The sequence below is a fragment of the Ostrea edulis genome, chromosome 1 (genome assembly GCF_947568905.1).
Source record: "Ostrea edulis chromosome 1, xbOstEdul1.1, whole genome shotgun sequence".
Taxonomy (NCBI): Eukaryota; Metazoa; Mollusca; class Bivalvia; order Ostreida; family Ostreidae; genus Ostrea; species Ostrea edulis.
Window position 1 is genome coordinate 101,118,278 of NC_079164.1, and position 20,192 is coordinate 101,138,469.

Sequence of the window (20,192 nt, forward strand, 5' to 3'; positions counted from 1 at the left end):
TTCAATATAAATTCACTAATTCAACTTGATACGGTCAATATAACACCTCATTCTATAAAAATGTTTTATATCATTATTATATTACATAGCTATCAAGATACAGGTGGTTGGTAATAGTGTAATACATAACCTAACCTATTCTGATTATATAATGTAATATCTAACGACGTGATATATTTTAAATTTAACTATAACTATAACTAAAACACACACACACACACACACACACACACACACATATATATATATATATATATATATATATATATAAAGAGCACGGAAATAGTAATGAACTCTTAACGTAGCTCATTAGACCAAAATTTTATTTAATGTCTCGTTAAAGCACCTCTTATAAAGGTGATTTTACCATCGAAAGAGTGATGCAAATTCTCAAGTATTTTATATGAATTTTTTGTGATTTATCCCGGAATGATAAACAAGTTGAATTGTTTGCAAATAAGATACTCAAGAGTCCAAATTTCACTGTGATTTGATGTATAATATGAATATCTAAGAAAACATGCCTTGACAAACGACTCAGATAGACATTCTAATGTCTAATTCTAATTCTAATAGATTTTCTAATTATTTAAATAAAAATATTTATGAAGATTGAAAACGTTATTTGTTAATATTTTTCAAATTTACGGATAAAATCTTCAAAACAAACATGGTCGTCATAACCATCTAATTTACAATAAAACCTGCCATTGGGTCGAATGCTGGTTGACGTATTTCTTACCAATAGTTAGGCTGTTCTATGCAAATTGATATTAACTACACATTACACGTCTACCTGATCAAGATATAAGGCTCACGGCGGGTGTGATCGGTCTAAAGGGTATGCTTATTCCTCCTGGGCACCTGGTCCCATCGTTGGTGTGTCCAGGAGTCTGTGTTCGATCTACTGTTAAGTTTTTTAAGCTAGGTCAAGTTAAATTCGTCGTTGTTATTGTATTTGGAATGACTTTAGATGTTCTTCATAAGTAGTAAACATGAATTTAAACGTTTAAACAAATGATCTGTTTAAAATGTTTCAAGGGCAGATATGTGTTAGAACATGGGACAAAATTTTATCTTATTCCAAACTTCGTATTTTTTTTTAAGCATCTCGTTTTCTTAAAGCAGTTGCAGGTGGTTGTAAATTCTTAATACTAATGATGAGTGGAAATATTTAAAAGCATCTCCTCGGTGAATCTGGACCAGAGAGTAACTGATATGTACACTGATTACCGGAACCTGTAGGCTTATCGTACCAAATAACATCGCTAAGCCGTATTTCAACTTAAGCATGATTTGATTGATTTGAACATATTTTACTATGTAAGTACGTATTATACAAAAGATTTGAACACAAGTTCTTTCAACTTACGGGGTTCTCACCTTAAATACAACTGTGAATATAATAATGACTAGAATGAATAGACATTATTATTTCTTAGTTATATTCGATAAATAAATGACTAAATATTTGCAAAAAGCATGGTGTTAGGAATGTGTTTAAAATTAAAGGCAAGAACATTTTCGTATTCAAAAAGTTCCTCCATGTTCAGACCAGATTTGTATCCCCCTAGAGTCAAGGAACATTAGAGAATGACCATCAATTGTGTTAAATGTAACACCCTTTAAAACTAATAAGATTTTAAAGACCAATCTAAATACGATTCAGATATAATATACTTTCGATAGCATCCATACTGAAGATGCCAATGGTCCATAGATTTGACCTTAAAAACGGATGCCCCGTGTAATAGTAGGTGTGGCACGCTAAAGACCAAGCAAAGGCCTAAATTGTATGCCCTTTATCGGTCTTGGTGACATCTCCATATGAGTGAAAAATTCTAGACACACACACACACAGAGAGAGAGAGGGGGTGGGGTGGGGTGGGGGTAAACAATATGCAATCAATCGATAGCATTCCTTTAATTCTTTAAGTAGTTAAATCACCCAGTGAATACCAGTAAAATCTAAAAGAAGATATTTTTGCCAAAAGATTTAGTTTATTGATAACTATAGCTACCAACAAACTCTATGAATATCAAGATCACACCATGTACAATTTCAGGGAGAATCGGCATGAAGAAGTGCCCCTGAGAACGAACTAAACCCGGGTGGCATACTTCTGGCGTCCGTTGCCCCCTGAAGGTGGCGGATCCATATCCTTTCCCCCTGAGCACAGTGTATGTTGGCTATTTGAGTACCTTCGTCATTTCCGTATAAAGTGGCGTGTAAATGCGCGATTTGTTTCCCGTTGTGCATTAGCTCTGCGTCCAAATTTTTGTCCGTTCCGCCGTCTGATACGATTGTGGCGGCAAACTGATAGAAACCACTGATTGGACAGACGAATATTCCGGTGTACTTGTCATAGCCCTGTCCGGCATTTGTAACGATGCTGTCAAATATAATGGTCTCCTGATCGTTTAGGGTGGTGTAGTGTTTCCCAAGTCTGACGTAGAATGTGACGTACTGCTGGTGAACTGTTGTCGGTCCAAGAAGCAGACGCTCTGTAAGAGAAAATACTTTCTGTGGTAGCATGGTAAGATTATAGATTTAAACATCTCGAATTAGACGAAAGGTGAAATATCTTCTTTGTTATTACAAACAAGGGTACCGCCAACGGTACATAATACGCCCGTGAAAAGCTAATATAGGGTGTTTTTCTTACACCATGAATTGTAGAACTTGGCTTCAGGTAGTATCAGTAATCATCAGGGTGTGACATACTTTCTTTGCATCGTAAAAAACAATACAAATCGTGTACTCTCTATGTAATATTTTCACTTGGCATAAGATGTGTGTGTACCAGGTTTGATGGTCCTTGTCCCAACGAATTAGTCTGCATCCTGCTACTACGACCTTGCCCTTTGACCTTAAGAAACAATAGGCATCCTTCACTTGGTATAAAGTGTATGTGTACAGAGTTTGACAATCCTAACCCCAACAATTTGGTTTGTATACTGCCTACAAGGTTTTCCTACTAAGTGATACTGTGACTTTGACCTTTGATCTTCAGAAATAATAGGCATCTTCCTCTCATTATAGTGATCAAATGTACTAACTTTCAAATTCTTGGAGCTTACGGTTCGATTTGTATCCTATCTACAAGGTCTTCCTACCGTGATACTGCAACTTTGATTTTTGACCTCTAATTTGCAAAATATTAGGCATCTTCATCTCATCATGGTGATCAAATCCACCAAGTTGTAATATAGTGGAGCTTATGGTTCAGTTTGTATCCTACCTACAAGGTTTTCCAAAAAAGGGTTACTGCGACCTTGACATTTGATCTCTAACCTTGAAAAATAATTAGGCATCTTCCTCTCATGGTAATCAAATGTACCAGGCTGCAATATTCTGGAGCTTACGGTTCGGTTCGTATCCTGCCTACAAGGTTTTCCTACTAAGTAATACTAACACCTTGCCGTTCGACTTCTGACCTTCAAAAACAATAGGTATCTTCCCCTTATCATGGTGATCAATTGTACCAAGTTGCAATATTATGGAGCTTATGGTTCGGTTTGTATCCTGCTTACAAGGGATTCTTACTAGGTTTTCCTACTAAGTGATACTACGACCTTAACCTTTGTCCTCTGATCTTGGAAAGCATTAGGCATCTTCCTCTCATCATGGTGATCAAATGTACCACGTTGCAATATCCTAGAGCTTACGGTTCGGTTTGTATCCTGCCCAAAATGTCCGGACAGACGGACGACCCATATCATACGTCCCGTCTTCGACAGACATATAGGAGGCCTCCGTGGCCGAGTGATTAGAGCATCGCGCTCAATATCATACGGCCTCTCACCTCTGGTCGGCGCAGGTTCGAATCCCGCTCGCGCCGGTAAGTGAAAAAGTTTCCTAGTTTACTTGCGGAAGGTCGGTGGTCTCTTCCCAGGTACATTGTATTTAGGTTCTCTCTTCCACCAATAAAAACTGGGCGCCACCAATAACTGAAAAATTGTTGAGTGTGGCGGAAAACATCTATCAATCAATCAATCAATCGACGGACATATGAATATCATATATTACCGTGATTCAACGGAAATTGATAGGTTGTTCCCGAAAGCTATTATGCATATACGTTGAACATGTTCGAATAAATATGCACATGGAAAATATATCGCAACACCAGCTGTTTCTTTATACTATGTATGATGATTAATTTTATATTATAAGATGAATAACGGTTTCCCTGTTTGACTTTTATTTTTAATAGCATCGTTTCATCTCGAAAACGTAAAACACCATAAGTAAATGCATTCATTTTCATTATTGTTAAAGATAAAAAGGATTTGATAAATATGCATTTACCTATTGATTCAAATGTCTATTATTCATGTAAATGAAATAAAGTTAGGTAAGGTTAACATGATAATAGCTCTAAAACTTCATTGTTATTTCAGATTTCAAACATTTCGGTTGAGCATCACTGAAGAGACATTATTTGTCGAAATGCACATCTGGTGCATCGAAATTGGTACCGTATAAGTTTTACATGATGTACACTTCAAACTAAAAGGGCTTTTTTATATCAAGTGTAATTGTCGTTCACAGGAATGACGGACTCTAGGCGTCCTCTTGAGCTTGTGATCGTTTAAACATTCCATTTAATATTGTGGTAGAGCTTGGCACTCCTGATGCATCCAGAGTTAGCTCATCTAATGTTGAATTAGTGGTATTCTTTGACAAACTCTGCGACCAATGATGTCCCAAATGTGTCCAATAGAGCTGGAATCTGGACTTTCAGCAGGTCATAATAGTGTCACAACTGTCTCTCTACGCAACATATCCTGCACAGTACGAGCACGATGTGATCTGCCTTTGTCATCCGGGAACACTGGGCTTGGTCAAAGAGGATGATTATCAAAATGAGGCGCAACACTTGCAACAAGAATGTCCATTTCGTAATCTTGTGCATTAAGCTTGCCTTTAACTGTGATAAGATCCAACTCCGAGTCGTAGGAACCTCAGCCCGACAACATAACTGATTAACTACCACACGGAATCGTTTCTACAATATTGTGTTCAAATGCAGTTCTAGGTCAACGCCATACACGCATTTATCCATTTGTGATATGTTACAAAAAGGGACTCTCATCCGAGGAAAGGCCTCTAGTCCACGAGAGTAGGTTCCGACGTTGGTGAGCTTGACACCATTGCATATGCACTGCTTTCTGGTTGAGCGTAATTAATAAAAGTATCTTAATGGGCCTTCTTGTACGATAACCAACTAACTTTAAAAGTCGATTCCGCACTGTTTTCCTTGAAAGAAGCGATGTTGCAAAAATGTCTTTCTTAAATCTAAGCTACTGGTAACAACGCATTATCTAACCACCCTTCTGAGTGCATTGTACTTCCCAACAGATGTTTCGCTGTGTCGTCCAAATCTTTCACGATCTATGTCGTCATTTGTTAACTGATACAGATGGTTGAATAGTGATGACGTGGTTGATGACCAATTTGCTTCAATGACATACCTTCTTCCCTCATTACAATAGTCTGTCATCGCTTTACATTTGAGACTTGCGGAGAACGCATGATTTTAACGTGCAAGAATAGGCAATCTATTTTGTCAAACTGTGCATGTTGGAAAAGAACTAAAGCATTTGATAAAGCAATTCTGTTAGAAATGAGAGCATTAGTAGCACGGATGATTCTCCGGAAACAGAATGGACAATAGACAAGTATTGTAACCAAAGGTGCAGTCTGTGTTACTGAATTCAAATTTATTGCTTTGTTTTCAAAATTGTCATTAAAAGAAGTAACTTTGGTGTTTCAATACTCTTTCCCATGTACAGATAAAGAAAGAATGTAGTTACTTTCTTTGGTATTCTGGGATCCAAGAGCTTCTAATAAAGCGTCGTTTTGTAGTTTAAGAAGATTCAAATCGGCTCGTAGGTCTTTTACATCAGTTTCTGTTTGAGCTGAAAAGTATACCGTCGTTTATGTACAAAATATCTTGCAAATTACGTTTCTATAGCAACGTGACAACAGAATGATAATTACGAGGGTCATTCAAACATTACGTAGACAATGTCTCTCTCGTGCATATATATATATATATATATATATATGGAAAAAATAAAAATTCAACACATTACTGGATTTGAAATCATTTATTTTATCGACCTGGGATGTTTCATTCTATTTGATCAAGTAGTATCCGTGATATAAAATCTGGGGAAAAAACAGTATGTTCTTTCACCACGGAGCATCGTTACGTCAAAAACACAACGTCACAGCGTCGTGTTTCACAGTTTCTTAAAATGTTCTCCTCTACATTTCACACACATTCTGTGGCACCTTCTAGTTTTATCGTCTAGTTGACTACAACTGTTCTGATTTTCAAATGTTCAGTAAGAATAGGGAAGACTGTGCCAGAGCTAACATCAAAGATGTCTCTACGACAGCGACGCGGCCATTATTTTCTATAGCGTTATTTATTCTTTTGACAAGTTCTTTATAAATGATTCGTTTCTTACCAGGACGTTCGTCATCAATATAGAGTCTCTACCACACGGAAATCGTCTGTGTCATTTATACACTAATGCACGACTCACTATTGACATATTATCCGCTTCTTACACCTGCTTAACAGTTTCTACCGGAGATTTCCGGAGTGCGACACAATTTTATCGTACTGCTCCGTGATTTTCCGCGACGTCATGTTTTTCATCTTCGCGAAAGAGAACTACAAGACCCTCGTACCTGCCTTCTGTAATCGATTTCCATTAAATGCCTTGACATATTACGTCAAAACTTTGCTTATAGAATGACGTAGTCATTCTCTACTAGATGGTATAAAGTTTAATCTGTTTTAGTGCCATTTGTGAGAGATTTGACAATTAACATTATATGATGCATTTTTGTAAATAACAAAATTTTACCATGCGCCGTGAAGTCATCTTTCGGTTTTGATTTTTGAAATATTTTTTGATATATCGTTACCTGAATTTTCTTAAGTATAATTCAAATTATTTGTTGTCTGGTTATGTCTACCAATTTTGAAGGTAATATGATGTTCAGAAAAAAAGTTATCGCAAGAGTCTACATATTTGTTTTAATGACCCTCGTATTTTAACACTTAAACGTATCTGTAATCGTACATTTTGTACAAAATGGTGTCTATTACTTACAAAGTCGTGCCTCCAAATATTTTTCGTAATTGGTATCAGCTGATGATCCTAGTAAGCACATAAAGAAAATATGGATTATAAGAAAACTCATGTTTGAATATACACCGCTCCTTGAGTCTTTGTGTTTGAATATTGACCCCTTATCGTGGTCTCTGATAACGTTCTGCTCTGTATTACTAACATGTAACTATACAGCCGAAAGAAAATAAAAATTATTTAATTCTGTATCTTTGTTAATAACATTATAGTCTACATCCTTCCTTGGTCAGAGATACATGCATACAAGAAACTTCTTTAAGAAACGACTGAAGTAAGAAATTTTCCTTCATGGCTTCAGTCCGTTTGATAAGCGCCGTGATCCATGATTAAACAAAGGTAAAGTACTGTAACTATTACTCCAAGGACAGTCTATATACTAATCACAAGATATCTTATTCGACAACTAAGAAAGGAGTCACCTATCTTTTTAATTCTTTATCCATATGTAAGTTTCTAGCTTTCTCTTTTCATCATCAAATTCAAATTAAAAAAAAAAATAATGATAAAAATAAAGCTGCCTTGCCGTAACAGCGACTGCACAGCCACTGCCGTGACCAGGATTCGAACCTGGGTTGTCGCGGCCACAACGCGAAGTACTAACCACTATACGATCACGGCTATCTCGGCAGCTGTTAGATATTAAAAGCTGTAAGGAACTTATGTTTATTCAATACATTGATAAGTTCTCATAGAGAACTTATGTATGTATAGTACAGTAACAAGAAATATCCGATCGCTTCCTTCCAATAAAGATTCAATAGCAGTATGCTTTAACATTTTTTAATTTGTAGCTCTAGATTCTGCAAGAGGATTATGTTGTTAAGCCGATTTAGTTTTGAATTTGTCGTCACCTATAGAGCTCTAATATTTCATACAAATTTCAATAACTGTTGAAGGAGAAACTTTTAACATGTTGTGCCAAAATATATGCCAAATATGCCAGAAGTGTTGTGAATCAAATGTGGATTCTAAAATATTCTATAGAACTTTTAGTAAATTTGAAATCATTAAACTTTTCTCAAATCAACATTAAAGTGTATGCCTTTCCAACAATTCATACGACCATTCCTCACGATAAATTAGAGACTAGACTTTTGTAATAGACGATTACATCTTCAACAAAAAAATGGAGAAAGGAAATATTCATATCTAGTGATCAGTCACTCAAAAAATTGCTTACCTAACACCACTCTGATTCTACGCACAAGTATATCTACTTTGAAGTTGATATCAAAAGGATGCCGGAGTTCCTCATTGTCAATATCTTCGCAGTCTTTTTTATCAGGTCTTCCAACAGTCTGTTGAAATTCCCATGGGTACAAATGGTGCTCCTTTATCAGTTGACCAGTTTTTATATTCTATAGAGACAGAATCTATTCAAAAGCTTCTAAATGATAAGAGAAAAAACCCTTGCTGTGGTTTTCTACTTCACATTACATTTAGATATTTCGACGACCTATTGTCTATTAACAATAATCCTTTTCATTCATATGTCGATTCGATATATCCCAGTGAACTCGAAATAAAAGATATCACAGAGTCTTTCATATCTGCTTCGTGTATTGATATTTTATTGAAAACATATGTTAACGGCAAACTAACAACAAAACTTTATGACAAACGGGATGACTTCTTCTCCATCGTCAACTTCCCATATGTATGTAGCAATGTCACTCAAATGGTTCGATACACATGAGCTTGTTCTGCGTAAGATCAGTTTTTAAATCAAGACAGGCTACTGACAAACAAGTTGATGTTACAGGAATTTCAACAATCTCGTTTAAAATCTATTTAGGAAATCATATGGTCATTATAATGATCCAATTTGCTAATACAATCTGTTTTTGGGTCAAATGTTTCATTCCAATTGTAAGGCCGTTTTTGACACACTGATGTTGACTACGGATTACTCCGTTTACCTTATCAAAAATTAAGGTTCACGGCGAGTGTGACCGGTCGACAGGGGATGCTTACTCATCCCAGGCAACTGATTCCACCTCTAATATGTCCAGTGGTCCGTGCTTGCCCAAGTTCCCTATGATATTGATCAATTTTAATTATCTTCATCTTCTCATTGATAACTTTGTTTTACAGATTTGCCTTTAGAAAACTCATTCATCTCATATAGTCGCTTTAGAACTTCATAACATGCATGGAATGTTTAGGTTGGATTGATTGATTGGTTGTTTATTTTACATCTCGTCGATAATGCTTTCCCTCATATTAATTAAAACGTCACCAGCTGTAGTTGAAGTACCACAAATATAGACCTATGCTTAGCGATCAGGGTCATAACAGTGTGGGTTCGACAACGTGCCAGCGCCTATCGCGACATGGGACCTCTGTTTTTATGGTTATATCCGAAAGAACCGTGATTCTAACTTCTAAATGTCGAGCGTTTGGCGAAGGAGCAATCACTACCTATGTTAACGTATTAAGTTTGGCACAAGTGGGGCTTGGACTCATGACCCCCCCCCCCCCCCCCGTTCGGTTACGGAGCGAACACTCTACCACTGAGCTTCCGCGACCGGTAGTCAAGAAGGCATAATGATTTGGTCAGAGAACGACGTTTATATACTGTTTGTGATCTAAATCATGTAGAGGACGTACTTAATTTATCTTAAAAATGCCCTCTATATAATGACTTGAGAAAAAATATGTTAAGAAATTTTATTATACAAAACCCAGTGTTTTTAAACTGATTAAATTTAGATACTAAAGAATTGATTAATTTTTATGCAACAAAAGTTTGAAATTATTATATGGTGTGATATTATTTGTTTAATTTAAAACTTCATGTATATAACATTGTCTTCTACTCACACTCCCCAATATCATGTTTGTTTCTTTATGAATAATTGTATCTACGTATTTTCTATATAGCTTATGGCTCAAAGAAATAAAGATTCTGAATCTAATTATATAGCGTGTTATAATGTTGTATGACAAACTCTTTATTACTTACAGAGAAGGGACATTGATTACAAATGGGGAAAAAAATTCAAGCTGCCATGCCGTAACAGCGACTGCACAGCCACTGCCGTGACCAGGATTCGAACCTGGGTTGTCGCGGCCACAACGCGAAGTACTAACCACTATACGATCACGGCTATCTCGGCAGCTGTTATGGATAGAAAACTGTAAGGAATTTGTGTTTATTAAATACATTGATAAGTTCTCATACAGCACTCATACATCTATCCTACAATAACGAGAAATACTTGATCGTCAGAGCTTCCTTACAATAACAACTCAATTTTGTCGTGGAGTTGATTTTGTTTTGAATTCGCAATATATTAATATTCCATACAGTTTTCTAGTCCGTTTTGGATAATTAAATCACTATACTATTAGTTTTTTATATTGGCATTAAAAAAAATCTAGGTTATTTTTTTTTCCGTTCAATTTTCAAGATTTGTAAATAATTAAAAGATAAAGGTGGTTTCATTTGAATTTGTGGTAAATAGGTTTTATCAATATTGAAACATTATCAAATAGTTTTACAAAAATCAATTTGCATAAAATCAATCTGTCTTGCACTGCTTTCTATTTGTTTTTCAACTCATCTTATCTAATAGTTTTCTAGAGAATATTTTCTGCATCCCTCAATTAACGTGTAATTAACAGTCGGTATTTATAGGCTTTAAAGATTGTCTGTAAGCTAACTCCATTCAGGATTCAGAAATCTTACCAAAGAGGACGTGCATTCTCAGTTGGGATCCCTACTTCCCAATACGTGTATATGATATTCCTACAATGTTTTAGGTATTCCCGGTACGTGTATATGATATTCCTACAATGTTTTTCGTATTCCCGGTACGTGTATGCAAGGCGAAGAAAACGAACAGTGATCAATCTCATAACTCTCACAAGCAATACAAAATAGATAGTTGGGCAAACACGGAACCCTGGACACACCAGAGGTGGGATCAGGTGCCTAGGAGGAGTAAGCATCCCCTGTTGACCGGTCACACCCGCCGTAAGCCCCATATCCTGATCAAGTAAACGGAGTTATCCGCAGTCAAATCAGTGTGCCAAGAACGGCTTAACAATCGGTATGAAACACGTCAGACAGCATTTGACCCAATGCGAGGTTGTATTGACGAACTAGATCATTATAACGACCATAGAATTTGCGAAATGCTGACTTCAATCGAGACTGTTTAAATCCCTGTACCATCAACTTGTTTGTCAGTAGCTTACCTCGATTTAAAGACTGACTATACCCAGAACAAGCTCTTGCATACCGAATCAGTTGAGATATATAAACACCATATGCAGGTGATAATGGAATATTGCTACATAAATGTGGGAAGTTGACGATGGAGAAGAGGAAATCATCCCGTTTGTCATACAGTTGAGTTGTCAGTTTGCCGTTAGTGTCTACTTTCAATAAAATATCTAAGTATGAAGCAGAAGTGGACGACTCTGTGGTGTCCTTTATTTCGAGCTCACAGGGATATATCAAATCGACATATGAATGAAAGCTATCATTGTTAAAAGACAAAACGTCATCGATATATCTAAAAGTCGAATTGAAGGTCACAGCGAGAGATTTTTTCTTCTCACGTAGAAGTTTTTGAATAAATTCTGCTTCATATGAATATAAAAACAGGTCAGCTAACAAAGGAGCACAATTCGTGTCCATGGGAATTCCAACAGACTGTTGGAAGACCTGATCACCAAAGACCACGAAGATATTGTCAATGAGGAACTCTAGCATATTTTTTATTTCAACTTCAGAGTACTTGTGCGTGGAATCAGAGTGGTGTTTAACAAAGTAAGTTTTTGAATGACTGATCACTAGATATGAATATTTCCGTTTTCCGTTTTTGTTGAAGAAGCAACTGTCTATGATGTCAAAAAGTCTAGTCTTTAATTTATCGTGAGGAATGGTCGTGTATAGTGTTGAAAAGTCATAGGTTTTAATGCTATTGATTTGGGAAATTTCTGTAATTTCAAGTTTACTAAAAGTTCTTTAGAATTTTTTAGAATCCACATTTGATTAACACCACTTCTGGCATATGTAGTCGCACAGTAAGTTTGAAGTTTCTCCTTCACAGCTGTTAACATTTTCGTGAGGAGCAAAGATGGGGGCTTGGTAGAGCACTTACTGGATCCAGCAATGTATCTTTGTTTATAAAGGTTTTTATGTAGTTTAGGAATCCAGTATAGGTACGGTAACTCATATTCATTCGACCCATTGAATGGAATATTAAATGTGTCTAAAACTAAAGCATGGTTTTGAAGAATTTCGTCTTTTGAAAGGGCAGTTGGAGTATAAGTATGATTACCAAAAGTGGAATTAATGCCAAGTTCGTTTAAAATACAGTTGTAATAATGAGCCTTACAAACAAAGACAATGTTGTTACTAGCTTTGTCAGCTGGAACCAAAACATAGTCCTCATGTAACCTATCTAATTCTTTTATCACTTCTGGTTGACTAAACACAGAAGGATAGATGGTACGTACTTTTGTTTTCATGTGTCTAATGCGGGATTTTAATATCCCTCTTATGCGTTTAACCCATTCTGACAATGTATCAAGTTCTTCTTTTTCATATTTAGCCCATCGTCTGGCATAATCTTCGACAGAACTCATAATAGAGATGAAGTTCTGTCGCCAATTAAAAGACCGAGGTTCTCTGTATTTAGGACCTTTAAGAATAAGTGATTTGAGGTCCTCATTTTCAACTATATCAACATCACCAGTCATGACATGTCCAGCTGGACTGTAATTGAAAGAAGATTAAGAACAAGAACATGTTGGTGGATTACGTATAAGATGGTCTATATCTAAGCACTGCAAAGTTTGTTTATAATTAAAAAGTCTGGATGCAATAGTAGAAGTATAGCTGTAGGAAATACAGGGTGTAGACTTGAACTTGAAATAAGTTGGAATACACGACTGAACCCTTTTATGACGATGAATGTTGCTTATGTTGACGGCATCTATTCCTTTGTTTGTAAATCTGAGATTAAGGAACTGACGGCATGATTTGGAAGGAACATCATCCATGGTCCGTGCTGGTTTATAGAGCCTGTGGTAGGCAACATCCATAATCATAGAGTTCAGTCTATATTCAGGTGTTGAAAAATCCAAGTATAGACTAGCCATAGCTTCTTCAAATAACGTATGTAAAACCCACAATGGAATATGAATATGTATATGATATTCCTACAATGTTTTACGTATTCCCGGTACGTGTATATGATATTCCTACAATGTTTAGATATTCCCGGTACGTGTATATGATATTTCTACAATGTTTAGATATTCCCGGTACGTGTATATGATATTCCTACAATGTTTAGATATTCCCGGTACGTGTATATGATATTCCTACAATGTTTAGATATTCCCGGTACGTGTATATGATATTTCTACAATGTTTAGGTATTCCTGGTACGTGTATATGATATTCCTACAATGTTTAGATATTCCCGGTACGTGTATATGATATTTCTACAATGTTTAGGTATTCCTGGTACGTGTATATGATATTCCTACAATGTTCTACGTATTCCCGGTACGTGTATATGATATTCCTACAATGTTTAGATATTCCCGGTACGTGTATATGATATTCCTACAATGTTGTAGGTATTCCCGGTACGTGTATATGATATTCCTACAATGTTTAGATATTCCCGGTACGTGTATATGATATTCCTATAATGTTTTAGGTATTCCCGGTACGTGTATATGATATTCCTACAATGTTTAGATATTCCCGGTACGTGTATATGATATTCCTATAATGTTTAGATATTCCCGGTACGTGTATATGATATTCCTACAATGTTTTAGATATTCCCGGTACGTGTATATGATATTCCTACAATGTTTAGATATTCCCGGTACGTGTATATGATATTCCTACAATGTTTTAGGTATTCCTGGTACGTGTATATGATATTCCTATAATGTTTTAGGTATTCCCGGTACGTGTATATGATATTCCTATAATGTTTTAGGTATTCCCGGTACGTGTATATGATATTCCTATAATGTTTTAGGTATTCCTGGTACGTGTATATGATATTCCGACAATGTTTTAGGTATTCCCGGTACGTGTATATAATTTTCCTACAATGTTTTAGGTAATCCAGGTACGCGTATATGATATTCCTACAATGTTTTAGGTATTCCCGGTACGTGTATATGATATTTCTACAATGTTTTTCGTATTCCCGGTACGTGTATATCATATTCCTACAATGTTTTAGGTATTCCTGGTACGTGTATATGACATTCTTACAATATTTTAGGTATTGCCGGTACGTGTATATGATATTCCTACAATATTTTAGGTATTCCCGGTACTTGTATATGATATTCCTACAATGTTCTACGTATTCCCGGTACGTGTAAATGATATTCCTACAATGTTTTAGGTATTCCCGGTACGTGTATATGATATTCCTACAATGTTCTAGGTATTCCCGGTATGTGTATATGATATTCCTACAATATTTAGGTATTCCCGGTACGTATATATGATATTCCTACAATGTTTTAGGTATTCCTGGTACGTGTATATGACATTCTTACAATATTTTAGGTATTCCTGGTACGTGTATATGACATTCTTACAATATTTTAGGTATTCCCGGTACGTGTATATGATATTCCTACAATGTTCTACGTATTCCCGGTACGTGTATATGATATTCCTACAATATTTAGGTATTCCCGGTACGTGTAAATGATATTCCTACAATGTTTTAGGTATTCCCGGTACGTGTATATGATATTCCTACAATGTTCTAGGTATTTCCGGTACGTGTATATGAGACTTTGAAATGGATGTCAATACCTTAGGACAGTTTACAACTTGTTTTATTTTCGGACGGAAATCAGTTTTAATAATTAACAGATAAATGTTAATGCGTCCATTACGCTTGTTGGGTACGGAAGCCGATAGGTGCCAGGGTATAGAATCAAAATCCATTTAACTGGCAGCCGTCACTTAATTTATGTGACAGCCGTCACTTAATTTATGTGGCAGCCATCACTTAATTTATGTGGCGTCCACCACTTAATTCAACTGGCGGTCGCCACTTATTATCTCCCGTCCGCCGCTTGATTTACTTAGCGGCCGCCATGCACTTAATTTACGTGCCGCTTATTGTCTGGCGGCCGCCACTTAATTTACGTGCCGCTTATTATCTGGCGGCCGCCACTTAATTTACGTGCCGCTTATTGTCTGGCGGCCGCCACTTAATTTACGTGCCGCTTATTGTCTGGCGGCCGCCACTTAATTCACGTGCCGCTTATTGTCTGGCGGCCGCCACTTAATTTACGTGGCGCTTATTGTCTGGCGGCCGCCACTTAATTTACGTGCCGCTTATTGTCTGGCGGCCGCCACTTAATTTACGTGCCGCTTATTGTCTGGCGGCCGCCACTTAATTTACGTGCCGCTTATTGTCTGGCGGCCGCCACTTAATTTACGTGCCGCTTATTGTCTGGCGGCCGCCACTTAATTTACGTGCCGCTTATTGTCTGGCGGCCGCCACTTAATTTACGTGCCGCTTATTGTCTGGCGGCCGCCACTTAATTTACGTGCCGCTTATTGTCTGGCGGCCGCCACTTAATTTACGTGCCGCTTATTGTCTGGCGGCCGCCACTTAATTTACGTGCCGCTTATTGTCTGGCGGCCGCCACTTAATTTACGTGCCGCTTATTGTCTGGCGGCCGCCACTTAATTTACGTGCCGCTTATTGTCTGGCGGCCGCCACTTAATTTACGTGCCGCTTATTATCTGGCGGCCGCCACTTAATTTACGTGCCGCTTATTGTCTGGCGGCCGCCACTTCATTTACGTGCCGCTTATTATCTGGCGGCTGCCACTTAATTTACGTGCCGCTTATTGTCTGGCGGCCGCCACTTAATTTATCTGGAGGTCAGTGGATACATTTTTTTGGAATGAATCAATTTCTAGAAGGTCAACATTAATGTTCCTTACTAGTGAAACAGATTTATTCTAAATTATGCATGTAACGTTTTGCGTTCTGAGATTGATATATAAATGAACGTCAAATTTAAAAAATATTGAAAGCATCCAATATTATCATCAGATATATACATGTAGTCCATCGATTTCTTCCCTAGAAACATTTCTCATTATATATTTCATACAAAACAACTATTTTTCAAATAGTGGGTGTGAGTTTAAATTTTAGGATAACTTTATGCAATAAGCAGAGTTTTTGTTTACTAGAAAGCGCTATCTACAATTCTGTTGTCAACATGCTAACCTACAGAGATACTTAGCTCGACAATGATATTTGAAATGAATAGAAAAATAATGCTGATATTTATATTTTCAGTCATGTTTTAAAAGGAAGTCAGCCATTATGACGATGTAGAGTACCTCTGTAAGTGTGATTAAACCTGCCAATTACAAACGAGGTGACAGTGGACGATGATATGTCGCTATTTTGATAAAACAGATCCTGTAAATGTTATTATTGCTGAAAAGCGTTTCATCACACCATAGACAGACGGTATATTTCAAGCAGACGTCATTGGGAGGCAAATTAACGTTGTTTAATATAAAAATAAAAAAAAAACCAGCTTGATATAAAAATCTCTTTTCTACCTACAGCTTGAAATTATCATAACGCTGACGTCACTGATAGCTTAATATAAAAATCTCTTTTCTACCTACAGCTTGAAATTATCATAATGCTGACGTCACTGACAGCTTAATATAAAAATCTCTTTTCTACCTACAGCTTGAAATTATCATAATGCTGACGTCACTGACAGCTTAATATAAAAATCTCTTTTCTACCTACAGCTTGAAATTATCATAATGCTGACGTCACTGACAGCTTAATATAAAAATCTCTTTTCTACCTACAGCTTGAAATTATCATAATGCTGACGTGGAACATTTTGAAAGATTGTCTCTTATCATAGTTAGGCTTTTTCTGTAAAGGGTCAATATAAAGCGGGGGTTCGAATGAAGTTACAAAAATAAAGCTACCATGCCGTAACAGCGACTGCACAGCCACTGCCGTGACCAGGATTCGAACCTGGGTTGTCGCGGCCACAACGCGAAGTACTAACCACTATACGATCACGGCTATCGCGGCAGCTGTTTCTTTAGTTAGAATCCGTGGAACTTGTGCCTATGCGATATATTGATTATTACACTTAAACCACTTACAGAAGTATACTACTGTTACCAACAACTTTATATCCGGGCGTCAGTCATGAGTGCCTCAGTGCAAATCAAAGACTAGATTGCATGTGCATTCATTTTTTTTTTAATTGGTATGAAAAGAATGCGAATTTAGAACTGGAAACATTATGTAATTCATCAAAGAGATACTATTTTCAAACGCATTCTAGCAATGTAGGTTTTAATTGCCGTAGACAGACATTTTCAATAATTGAAAATCCAATGTCATCAACATTAAAACCTTTGATCCACTCACTTGTGATCGCTCCATTTCATTGAAGAATGGAATATACAAATCTAATTTTAATTTAGATAATTGAAAAGTCTATATAGTACAGGTGACACGTGACATGTCAGGACCTACAAACATAAGACACTGCCTATATAGATTAAGTAATATACATTTGTATAGGGCTCATGGCCGGTGTGATCAGTTTCTCCTCCTAGACACCTGATCCCACCTTTGGTATGCCAGAGGGTTCGTGTTTGCCCAATCTCTACTTTGCATTGCCTGTAGGATTTATGAGATTGATCACCGATCGTTATCTTCACCTTTAAATATGATATGTCAGACATCGTCTAAAACACATGTACATTTGTAACATGTGACTTGTCAGGACTTACATGTACCAAAATCAGTTACTGTCTCTATACAGGTATCACATGACATGTCTGGACCCATCAAAATCAGTTACATCGTCGCAAGCCACGCCTATACAGGTACCACATGACATGTCTGGACCCATCAAAATCAGTTACATCGTCGCAAGCCACGCCTATTGTCTCCGTTCACACAATGTCAAATGCCATGGCTGTATGATTAAAAAAAATCCTCGACTTCATAATTATTTATGTTCATTAGTCAACCAATCGGTGAGAAAAAAAATCATTCGAATGTTATTGTGTCCTCGTAGCGGAGTAATCCGAGGATTGCCGTTGAGAACAAACTGAACACTTATTAGCTGTTGTAAATAATGGACGCTTCTTTGTTGACTTCACCGGTGTAATAAGATTACCATGTAATATGCATAGCCACGCCTCTCTCTACAGATAATAGTCCGTCAACTTTAGTCACACCCTGCTTACCCCAAATTTCCTCATCAAGTTTGAGAATACAATTACGTTTTGTCCGTTCTTATTTATAAACAAATACTCCACGTTTTAGTTATATCCGAAATTTGTTATTGCTACTGTGATTGGTAAAAAAAAAATATTGTGTCATTTCATAAATATTCATGAAAATCGAGGGTTTTGCTGATCATGCAGCCACAGTTTGAGGTAGGGTTGGTACGACGTACCGAACTCGGTAATCGTGTCAAGCGACGATGAATCAGTCACTGTGTATAGTAAAGGTTAGGGTCAAGGTTAGGGCTAGGGTAACACGTGACATGTGAGGATCCACCATTTTTGTGCTTGCTTACCATTTATTCCAACAATACATTGGCGGATCCAGAAATTTTTTAAAAGGGGTCTGCAACCCAAGTTTGCTGCTTCTGCGTCCTAGAAAGGAGGGCTAAATACCCCCAAAATGGCAACAACAAAAAAGAAATTTAAAAGAAAAAAACATTCAACTAAAAGGCAATGAAACCTCCGTAAACCCCTTTCGATCGAGTAATGATATTCCCCGTCACGAATTTATTGATTGCATTAGCAGTGCGGATATATATAGCCCGGGTAACCCTTTTTGTGACCAAAAAGAAAAAAGAAACATAATAATATTAGTATATCTACAGTAAAAGTATAAGATTTGACATTATACATACAAATCAATTGTTTGTTTGTTGTTATTTATTGATTTTATTATGTGTAAAGTATTACTTGCTAGAATAACCCATAAAGGTAACACAAAAAGCTTCAAAATTCGCAGATAATTAGCATTCAATCCAAACACGTATATTATTCTTCGATGTAGTAAGCACGCGCATGTATCTGGTGCAGGATCTGCGGGTAAGTGACCCGACACTAAATATCCACCGAGCTGCGATGCTAGACAAACAAATAATTTCACAAAGCACTAAAATTGACATCTTGTGACGTGTGTCATAAAAATAAAAGTATTGGCGTAATGAGCTACCTTAACCAAAAACAGAAAATGTAAGTGAGGTTAAACCGGAAGCTATTGGGGAGAGTCAGGTGTGCATGCGCAAGTGTACGTTTTCACAGGAGGCAATCAGAACATCGCTTGACCTTTTCCGTTTCTACTCGACTTGGTGAGAAAGGCCGATCGATGTTCTGATTGCACGGAAGCTTGATGGCGAAATCAACCTTTATTCATTGTTACAGTATGCATGTGGGGAGGGGGAGGGGTCATCTTGTGCATGCACAAGTAAATGTATCGGGATCGACAATTGTCAAGAAGTTTTATTTTTAAAAAAGTTCTGTATAGCATGTCGACAACATTTTTTGCATTCTTAATAAAACGATTGATGTTATGGAGTATAATTTATTCATTTATACCTAGTTACATGACAACAAACACACCTCAGCAACGCTCAACAAAAAGGAAGTAATACATTGTTGTCCATATCTTATTTTGGACATCATTCGTGAAGTTGCTCTGAGCTTATAAAATGAAAAACGCCAGTCAAACTTGTGAGCATCAATATTTGTTGTAAGGTATAACTATCACTGTTTTTTTTTTTTTTTTTTTTTTTGGTTGGTTTTTTTTTTTTTTTTTTAATTTGTATTTAGTGGATTGCAATAAGGTACATATATGAAACTCAAATTTTATTACATTATGAGGTCACGGTCGTCGTACATATCCAAAGGATGTGTGTGAACTCTAAAGATCTTATCACGTCTTATATTTCTCTGGTTCTGTCCTT

The 20,192-nt window shown here is 36.7% G+C and overlaps 1 protein-coding gene and 3 non-coding genes across 4 annotated transcripts; all 4 read right to left on the reverse strand.

The window, feature by feature from the left end:
• Positions 1–1,981: 1,981 nt before the first annotated feature.
• LOC125669786 (complement C1q-like protein 4) lies at positions 1,982–7,286 on the reverse strand. Its single transcript, XM_048904551.2, has 3 exons — positions 7,138–7,286; positions 5,821–5,925; positions 1,982–2,505 (listed from the first exon to the last, which is right to left on the reverse strand). Exons 1-3 carry the CDS (start codon positions 7,226–7,228, stop codon positions 2,063–2,065), a joined length of 639 nt encoding a protein of 212 aa, XP_048760508.1. The 5' UTR covers positions 7,229–7,286; the 3' UTR covers positions 1,982–2,062.
• Positions 7,287–7,722: 436 nt separating this feature from the next.
• Positions 7,723–7,794, reverse strand: Trnah-gug (transfer RNA histidin (anticodon GUG)). The gene has a single exon. It is a non-coding gene; the product is annotated as a tRNA-His (tRNA).
• A 2,420-nt stretch (positions 7,795–10,214) lies between these two features.
• Trnah-gug (transfer RNA histidin (anticodon GUG)) lies at positions 10,215–10,286 on the reverse strand. Its single transcript has one exon. It is a non-coding gene; the product is annotated as a tRNA-His (tRNA).
• A 6,911-nt stretch (positions 10,287–17,197) lies between these two features.
• Positions 17,198–17,269, reverse strand: Trnah-gug (transfer RNA histidin (anticodon GUG)). Its single transcript has one exon. It is a non-coding gene; the product is annotated as a tRNA-His (tRNA).
• Positions 17,270–20,192: the final 2,923 nt, after the last annotated feature.

Excerpts from the sequence above, each read along its gene's own strand:
- LOC125669786 (XM_048904551.2), bottom strand. The coding sequence starts at position 7,228 with ATGAGTTTTCTTATAATCCATATTTTCTTTATGTGCTTACTAGGATCA. Across the intron at positions 5,926-7,137 it reads ATATTTGGAGGCACGACTTT|CTCAAACAGAAACTGATGTA; the intron begins GTAAGTAATAGA and ends TATACTTTTCAG. Across the intron at positions 2,506-5,820 it reads ATCCCAGAATACCAAAGAAA|AGCGTCTGCTTCTTGGACCG; the intron begins GTAACTACATTC and ends TTTCTCTTACAG.